The sequence below is a fragment of the Lygodium microphyllum genome, chromosome 7 (assembly GCF_053477565.2).
Source record: "Lygodium microphyllum isolate KBCC chromosome 7, Lygodium_microphyllum_v1.1.10, whole genome shotgun sequence".
Classification (NCBI taxonomy): Eukaryota; Viridiplantae; Streptophyta; class Polypodiopsida; order Schizaeales; family Lygodiaceae; genus Lygodium; species Lygodium microphyllum.
Genome location: NC_141141.1, coordinates 68,762,440 through 68,771,602, shown reverse-complemented (window position 1 = coordinate 68,771,602; position 9,163 = coordinate 68,762,440). Strand labels below are relative to the sequence as shown.

At 39.3% G+C, this 9,163-nt stretch overlaps 1 protein-coding gene and 1 long non-coding RNA gene across 7 annotated transcripts in view; one reads left to right on the top strand and one right to left on the bottom strand.

Annotated features, from left to right (window-relative positions):
- Positions 1–1,887: 1,887 nt before the first annotated feature.
- LOC148033559 (uncharacterized) overlaps positions 1,888–9,163 on the top strand; it is a 74,801-nt gene continuing 67,525 nt past the window's right edge. For 3 of the 6 annotated variants that reach the window (XR_015691322.1, XR_015691323.1, XR_015691321.1), the window contains exon 1: positions 1,955–2,498. This is a non-coding gene — a long non-coding RNA (uncharacterized LOC148033559). Of the gene's footprint in view, positions 2,499–4,302; positions 4,432–9,163 lie in introns of all 6 variants that reach the window. The other 3 variants (XR_015691318.1, XR_015691317.1, XR_015691319.1) reach the window with 3 other exon arrangements.
- Positions 2,831–4,330, bottom strand: LOC148033560 (uncharacterized). The gene is made up of 7 exons (XM_087680929.1): positions 4,278–4,330; positions 4,054–4,148; positions 3,821–3,982; positions 3,481–3,658; positions 3,273–3,394; positions 3,014–3,146; positions 2,831–2,934 (listed from the first exon to the last, which is right to left on the bottom strand). Exons 1-7 carry the CDS (start codon positions 4,315–4,317, stop codon positions 2,831–2,833), a joined length of 834 nt encoding a protein of 277 aa, XP_087537055.1. The 5' UTR covers positions 4,318–4,330.

The following is a 9,163-nucleotide window of genomic DNA, read 5'->3' as shown; positions in this document are numbered from 1 at the left end:
GATAGGAATTAATTATGATTCAATGCTTTATAGCGTGGAATTAATATATTTTTATGCTTCTCTTAGTGCAAGGAAATTACAAGTGCTCATGCACAATTTATTTGTTTGGACATAATTATTTTGTAAGGCCTAAGAGGCTTGACTATTATTTTTGTAAACCTTAGTTTAGGTGTATTTACTAGGAGTTAGAATTATTGAAGCAAAAGCATGGCATTCATGTAAGAAAAGCAAAGGCCCAAAAAGAGGATGCTTTTCAATGTTATTTTCGAGTACAAACTCTTAACACAATTATAAATACATGCATGGAAGAGGTGTTTATCCATACATGGGGCACAGGAGGCTGATTATACCCTATCTTGTGTAGTACATGCTTTTCTCACTTATCTTATCTATTGTTATTTGTGTTTCTTTCAATTTTGAGTTAATGATTTGTTGTTGTATGGTGAAGATGCTCAATGCCCCAAATTAGTGATGAATTTAGGAATACTTTTGGATGTATCTTCATTCAAAAGTAATGAGATGGCATCTTCTGATTGGTGGAAGAGGGAGTCAAACTTCTCATAGAATCATGGCATTAAAGCTTTTCTCTCGTGGTCATAGATAATCACATTTATGTAGATGTTTTTTAGAACATAGAAATCCATATCGAGAACCATGGGAAAGGTATGAAGTAAATAAGATCGTCAATACAAATGCCATGGTGCCAACTATGTGGTTGTAATGCCCATTTTCTATGAATATGAAAAAATTAAGGGTAGGTCCAATATCTTATGCCTTTTTTAAGTTGCTCAATGAAGTACATCCCTATGTAGTATGTACTAAGCTTGAAATGGGTTTGGAAAGTTGAAGCAATAGGATGCGTGTAGGATGCTTCCAATCTTACATGAATGAAAAACACACCAAATATTTTAGGAAGCGTTTTATTATGGCTAATTTGGCACATTTTAAAGTTGCTCAATATGAGTGCTATATGTGTGCCACAACATTTTCTTGCAAATCAAATCATGAAGTGGCATGGCGTGTTGTGCAATGGTGAAATGGATCCAAAAGTATGGTGTGAAATGCTTCACAATGAGATGAATGTGTGTATGACTAAATGTGCACATCATTATGAAATATGAAGCATGTAACACTTTGTAATGAATTAGAGTCTTGCCACGTGTTTAGCCACTACTTGCATTTGAAAGTAAAGATAACTATAATTTTAGTAAGTAGGAGAGAAAAAGGGCACGCCACACAAAGAGAATTTGACCTATTTGACATCTAAAATGTATGGCAGGTCTACATGTGGCTGTACTCTTTATTGAGAGTGAAGCAAAGTTATCCATAACCCAAACTAGCAAAGGGCTTGCTACAATAGCTACTCAATCTATTAGAGAGCTTATGACAGAACACATCTATATTGCAAATGAGTAGCTAGTTCACTTGGTAAGTTGAAGTTAAAACGTTAGGGTTTGATGGACGTCCACCCTGTCCAAGGGTCTCCAATTCGTCCAACGAATGGCAAAATAATACGAAACTTTTCATTGGATTGGCAACTTCGAAATTTGCCAATCTATAAGGAAGTGTAAAGACTTTGGGTAAATGTCTATGGATGGGCAATAATAAGGAATACATGTCCAAAGTCGAAAGCAATTCCAAATATACAACATCATATAACAAGAAAATGATACATTAGTTGTAATTGCATTGGATATGTCTCTCACGTTATTTGCTTCATATAATAATATGCCATCAAGCAACAGGAACATCAATACAAACTATATCTGCTGAACACTTTCAACTGTTATAATTGTGGTTTACATTTTTTTGTTATATGCTTATGTGTATAACTATAATAGTATGAAAAACATAAATTTTCAATGATTATCAATGGATTGACAAGGATCAAATTTGTCATGCTAGTGAGAATCGCAACCATGGCCGCATGTCAAATACTAATGCTTTGTGACATCGTCCAGCTACGCCAACAACGGTAGGCCCGACCGAGCACGGTGTCCCACGTGCTCTTATACTGCTTTTGTCTTTTTTCTACCTGGGGAACCCGTCTACATCTGGGCTCCTTGGCGCAGAGCAATGTTTCCATAGGGCTCCGCCTGTTCCACTCGGATGAACTGGTTTGATGCCAGAACTACACGATAACAGAAGAGTGAATGAGGACAGGACAACATAACAACTGAAGAAGATACCGGGGATGACTAATATGAGGTGTACCACAGATGTGGTAGAAAAGCTTGGCGGCCTGCGTTCTGTCGAGGCCGATGGTGAGGGCATCTGAGGAAATGTCGTCTTCCGGCTGCTGGCTGTATTGCTCCCTCAGATACCTGATCAAGAGCGACCGCAGTTAGTTTACTAGTTGCGATGGACTAGGGCAGCTGAATAGACATGTCTCACCGAAGTATGGATGAGCTAAGTCTGTCAATCGGTTGCAACTGTGGACGAAGAGGTTCCTGAGACGGCCCTGTTTCCTGCAGCTCTGCATGGAGCCTACTGTTAGGGTTTGTCACCATATCCTTCTCACATATATTTATTTGCTTCTTTCTTTGTGAGAGAATTACATTCAAGAATTCACAAAATTTGTACGGTTTAGGATTTCAATGATTAAGTTTGGGTTTCTCACCAAACTGGCTAAGAGTGGCTGCTAGAAGGCCTCCATCTGTAACTGCATTATAATCTGGAGCGATGGTCTCTTTTAAGTAATCCTCTGGCAGCAGCTCCAAGTTAGGTGATAACCCTTCCGTACTGTGTGATCTCCTTTTCCTGATTGGAAACACAAGCAATGACAGGTTACAGACTCGTCTCTCCTGCATTTGTTCTACCTATCGTTGGTTTACCTTGTCCCATTCCTTGGGAAGTCTGGTTCTCTGTCTAGTGAAAGACGCCCTGATCCAGGGGTTATCAATCCAAGTGAATTCTTTGACTTTCCACTTTGGCCTGCTAAGCAACAAGCTATAAGTTTGGTTTTCTGCTGTTCTTTGCGCATCTAAAAATTCAAAGTTACAAGTTGACACACCTGAAAGCATGGGTGTCAGGCCCAATCGGTTAATCAAAAAGTCATCTTGGTTAGTACGATCAGGTGTATGGAGTGCAGATCTCAGCTTCTCAATAGATCCATACTCTTTATATTTCGGTCCTTGCATTCTGCCCTGCGCGTAAGGAAGATAAGTCAAAGCTTTGCATTTCTAACGTTTGGCCAAGTGGCTGATAATGATATAGTGTTGTCATTTCAGCACTGTTTGATACTCTCATGTTGTGGTGAGGAATGCACTTACAACTTCCATATCATCAACATTTTCCAGTTCAGGCAGATTAGTATCTTGGAAGTTTTGATCTTGATCATCCCTGCCCTCATTTGGGTGTCCAAATGATAGTCTTCTTGCTTGCTTGGGTGGTTCTACAATCATGTTGAAACAGCAATAAGATATAGTCTAGTATTTTTCCTGATTTGGATTCTAAGTCTGAACCTCAGTGCTACCTTACCAGATGAATCAGTTTCTGCAGATGGTGTTCTTTTTCTTTTATCCATCTTCATATTCCATAGCTGTAGCAGTGGGGGTGCCCAAGTTGATTCAATGCCAGATTTTACACTCCGGGACAATGAGGATGATGGAAAGAGGAATAGCTTTTCAGTAATTTCATATTTCTGAACTTTACAGCCCTGAGAAAAACATTTCGTAAACTGCAACGTTACTGTGGACAATAGTAATCTGATAATATATGCAAGCTTCATTGCAGTGTCTTCATGCAACATTGCAAATACAGCTCAATGCTGCCCAGGTTTTTTGGTACAAAATGGACCTTTGCCTTATTGATAGTTTACCTTTGTTCCATTTTGAGTAGACTTTCTAATGTCATCAGCCTCTCTCAGCCATGTATTGAATATTTGAGCTGGGATTTCAGTAAAGTCCATATCTAGTAGTGCTTTCTGTCTAGTTCTCCTGCGATTTCTTGCCTTATGTTTCTGGGTCCATATTGAAATGCACTTGACCAAGTAAATTTCTCTGCTGTAAAACATGAGTGAATAGTGAGGTTGAGATGTGTCAAGAAACTCACTGTTCCTCTATCTACAGCTTCAGTCTGAGCTGCTTCTGCAGTGCTTTGTTGTACCTCTTCATCCAAGGCAACATGAATTTCCGGGGGCATCTCATCTGTGCATTCAAAGCAAGATGGACCCACCATGTGCTTCATAATTCATTTTTCTGTAACTCACTTTTATTGAAACTGAAAATTCAAGCACTATGTCCAAATTGACAAGAGCCTAGAATCCTGTCAACAACCTTGAATTTGCAACTCTGGACACAGGTCTTCCATGATCATGTCATTTGGTGGTGGGATACGGTCATCGTTGTCGCCCCTACACAGAGCTTTCTTGTCAGTTGATTGAGGGATGGAAATTTACCAAGCTTTTAGCTGTGTAAATCCTCGTCAAAGGTTTGAGCTTACCCAACAACTTCTTCAGGTTGTAAGAGGTCTTCTTGGATAGTGATTTTTTCTTGATCAACTTGAACACGAAAACTTATCTTGTAAATGCTATTAAAGGCACAATAAATATAATAATTCTGACATATTGCGTTCTACTGGGCTGAATATAGATCCAGCAGGATTGAGCATAGATACCTTGAAATTGAAAGGTTTCTGGACTTTGATGCTCATGATGTGCTTTTGGGAGAAAAATGAAATCTTCGTTCTGCAAGATAGTACCTTAACTATGTCAGGTCAAGGAGTTTAGATTTTTACACATCAAGGTTATTAAAAAAATTGTTGGGTAAATTTCCTGATTATAGAAGCTGTTACTGGCTTTTAGAATCAGTCACAAGATGACCTGTTCCTAGTTGAATTTTCTAAAGAGACTGATACTATGCAGTGTTATCTTTATAGAGAAACCTTAAACAACAAGATCTGCAAACAAATACACATTTCTTTTGGGAGTTAACTTGGAAACCCAAGACACATTGGAGTGAAGGCTTGATAAGAAACATTGACTGGTAAAAAGGCGCAAATCTGCAACTGCCATCTGGCACAACTCATCTTGGTGCCATAGCTTATATCGTGTGTATAATTTGATGATCTCTGTACAGTAGATTGACAAAAGCAGGGTCTCAAATTTGTTGGAACTATATTGGACCACCAGAACACATGAAAAACATGGATTAAAATATGACATTGATTGATGAATGATGTGGATTTGCAAGTGCTCTGTTTAAATTCCACTTCACCAAAAAGGATGTTGAATGCAGTTGCTTGTTTTTAACCTGTTTTCATTGCCTTCTCTTATCATTTGTGAGCATAATGAAGGGTTTGTTTCATACATGGAGCTGTCAAGAGAGAGATTGCACTAATTTACTGTTCTTGTTCTGCTTCATTTCTTCTTCATCTTCTTGTAATGGATGTGCCACATTAGCTCTTTTTATTGCCATTTATGGTCTGCTTATTTTCAAGTGCATTGCTGTAATCAGTCCAGTTTTCTGCAAAAATGTACCCTTCATGGTCATATATGTACATGACAACGTACTGCTTTATATGTACACTCAGCTTTATTGTTCTGAAGTGTACCAGGCTCCAATTTAGAGGCATCTTGCTTCTCCAGCTCTAGCGGGGGGGGGGGGGGGTGTTCTCTTTCTAGTTTGTGAAGTCATGATGAATCTTACATCTTGAAAAGACCCAAATTATTCTTTGGGAGAAGGAGGTGGGGTTATCAAAGCACGATTGAAAGGCTGCCTAGCTGGCTGACTTAGGTGGGCTTGAAATCATTCAGATCTCAGCCACCTCTTTGATTAAGAGTATTTCTTCAGAGAGATGTCTTACTTCTTGAGATCTCCTGGGGGAGTCCTCTTTCCAATTTGTATATTTGAATTTGTATAATCCTGTGATTCTTATCATTTCAGAAGATCTAGATTGTTTTTCAAGTAGAAGGAGATGGATTAGTCACTGGCTACAAAGCGTGATGCAAATTCTACCCACCAAGATGAAGCAAATCTCAATCACTTTTCCAATAGAGGAAAATTTGAGAGTGTCCAACAATGTGCAATTTTAGTAGTTAGATTAGCATGACAAAGTCTTCCTTTAGGTAGTTATCTCTACCTGTCCTCGATGAGAGGCTATAGCCTACAGTATGCGACTCTCATAAGATGAACAATAGAAAGCACTAGATGCCATTGTACTTGGCAACTTGCAAGCAATTGGAGACTCAATAGCTTCTATAATTTGCTAGCAGTAGTAGCTAGTAGAAGACTAGATGAGTAGTAGTTTGTGGGAATGTGTACTCAAGGACAAGTTGGAGTCTCGGTGGGGGAGCGAGTGAAACACTTGGTGTTAAGGTATGCTAGGGTTTGCTCGGAGAAAACACAGAATCTATGAACACGACTAAAACAAAATAACTTAGACAAAAATGCAAAGACGCAAATAGAGAAGAAAGATAACTTAGAAGCAAATGAATGAATGGTGTAAATGAATGAAGGTGTGTACAAGATGCTCAAAGGTAGAGCTGTCCAACAATTGAAGACTCTCATGGGAGTGGTTTGAGGGAGTAGTTGGAGAGTGATGTTCATTAGAGATGGATCTCGAGGGATGTGGCCATGTCACGTGGATGTGTACTTTTAATGCTTAGCTTCAGCATTATTAAGTTGCGCACATGTGAAGTGTAAGTCAGTTAAGTCATGTTGATGGTCTAAGTACCCGAAGTGAGTAGTAGGTGACACTGGTAATACTTTATTCGTAGAAAGTTATGTTGGACAGATACTTGTGGGTGCGTGATGTTAGTTTGGGTCTAGGCCATTAATTGGACCATCAGATGTCGAGTGATGACATTAAGGGGCTAGGCATTAACTATATAAATTAATACTAGTCCAAGGCCAATTAAGATTGGGGCAATTAAAGATGCTAGTGTCAACAAACAGTTGGAAACGCAGCAATAGAGAGAGCACTAGATGGCTAGGTGGTAGCAGGATGTAGGTTGCTAGTAGCTAAAGGAGATGTGGCAGTTAAACTTGCAAAAATGGGATATAGTAAGTGGGTTGGGCAGAATCGTATTTATATTCGTGGATTGTCCCAAAGTTTGGGTGTTTGCTTATGGAGTAAAAAACTTTGGTAGTCTTTGAGTTTTGGGGTTGTCTTAAGGAGCTAATGAAGACTTATTGTGTAATGTATCTGGTTTAGCTTAACACCCCCTCGCAAGCCCAAAACTAGAACTAGGAAGGGATTGCAAGCATAGCTCACCTTGTGTTTTTACCTTGAGATGTCTTACTCCAAAGTAGCCAAATCAATGGGGCATTGGTCAATGGGTGCATGTTGGTTGCTCAAGAACCTACCAATGCTATAAAGGTAATGGTTATCTTACCTTAGGAGTCCAAAGGGCCATTGTAGAGAGGTCAAAACATTGTACAAAATGTGCTCGTCAGCTGCGGTCCACCTGGACTTGCAAAGATGATGCAAAACCAATTTGAACTTTTTTATTTGGATTGATTTATTGTGCCAACCACTTGTCCAAGGTGTTGATGACAAAGAGGAAAAAATGGTGAAGAGATATGGAGGAATGGTGGTAAAAGAATTGTCGGTATGAACAACTGAGGATTGGCTCAAGGGTGCTGTGCATAATGAGATGCATAGACGAATGCTACATGATGAGAAGGTGCATGCAGCAAGATGCCACTTGGATAGTGTTCCTCGTGGGGAAATTGTTCACTTGGCCAAGCGCCCAAAGATGATGGTGATTGTGCAATGCAAAAGGTGAGTATGTAGGGAAGGGAGATTAATGTTGAAGACAAATACCGAAAACTTGTAGATGGAAATGAAGGATAGGATTCCCCTCTCAACCATGGATGTTGATGTTGAAGGAAGGAGAGGAACTTGATGCCAATCTTCATGTGGTGTTGAGAACCATGAAGAAGGATGAAGATAAAGCACCCCAGTTGGAGGAGCTAGGGAGAAGTAGCCGCTGTGGTAGCATTAAGAGATGCTGAAAGATCTGCATTGGGAGGTGAAACCTCCACGTTGGTAGAAGAGCAAGTCTCAAATTAGAACGAAACCACAAAGGAATGGAAAGCAACCCTTGTTTCCAGTTGAGGAAGAATTGGTGCAAACCTGCATGTGAGTTTTAGATTGAAATACAAAACCTAGCAAAAGAGATTAGAATTTGCATAACAAAATTTCATAGTGAGATGCTTTGGTGCAAAGTAAAACAAGAGTAAAGCTAAAATGAATGATGATGGACAAAGTAAAGGAATTTGGGAATGTAGTGGAAGACAAAGGAAGAACAACCCTAAAGCAAGTGGGCTCTAGACAGATTAGCATATGGGCTTGACTCATTAGCCTAAGGAACTAAAAGTTCTAAATTAAAGCTAGACAAGCTTAGAATACTTGAAGGGTGCTAGCTTAAGTGTTTGGGTATGAGATTAGATTTAATGCTTGAGCAGGCCGTTCGAAAGCTCGGGCAACTGAATGTGAATATTTAGTGCTGACTGGTCACTAAATATCAGTGAACCAGAATAGGATTTTTGCATGCAAGTTGAAAGTGTGAACTTCCATTTTCAGCTATTTCTTTTCATGAGTTGTTGCATGTAAACTAGAAGAGCCATTTTGGGCTGTATGCAAGCTTAGAAAGCATTTTGAAGTAGGGAAGGTCAATCATGGCTTTGTAGAACTGAGGATCATCGTTGAAGTTTGGCGGAACAGCAGTTAGACCTTCATGAGAGCATTTGGGTGCACGTCATCTTCTCTTTCACATCAACTTACTCTTTGGATTAGATCAGGGCTGTTTGCCATTTTCTCTCTCCTTTGGCATTGATTTGCTGATTTGGATTGGATTAAGGGTATGTACCATTTTCTCTCTTCTTTAGTGGCATCATTTTTGTTGAACAAAGCAAATTATGAAAAAAGATGGGGGAGAGAGAGGAAGCTTGAGTTCTTGCAAAACACAAAACACATAGAGAATGCACACAAGATAGGAAGCTGAAAACCTTAGTCTTTCTTTTTCTTCTTCTCCACTATAATAGCCTATAAGAATAGGAGAGAGTACAACATACAGAATATACAAGCGGTCGATAGTGTGAACATGCTAAGTAGAAAGATACCTAAATAGATATGCCATAGCTTGGATAGGTGGACTAATTGATGTCTAGTTGTAAAGTATCATTGGAATAATATGTTGATGCATGTACTAACCATG

Excerpts from the sequence above, each read along its gene's own strand:
- LOC148033560 (XM_087680929.1), bottom strand. The coding sequence starts at position 4,317 with ATGATCATGGAAGACCTGTGTCCAGAGTTGCAAATTCAAG. Across the intron at positions 3,395-3,480 it reads TGCAGAAACTGATTCATCTG|AACCACCCAAGCAAGCAAGA; the intron begins GTAAGGTAGCAC and ends ACATGATTGTAG. Across the intron at positions 3,147-3,272 it reads ATGTTGATGATATGGAAGTT|GGCAGAATGCAAGGACCGAA; the intron begins GTAAGTGCATTC and ends CCTTACGCGCAG.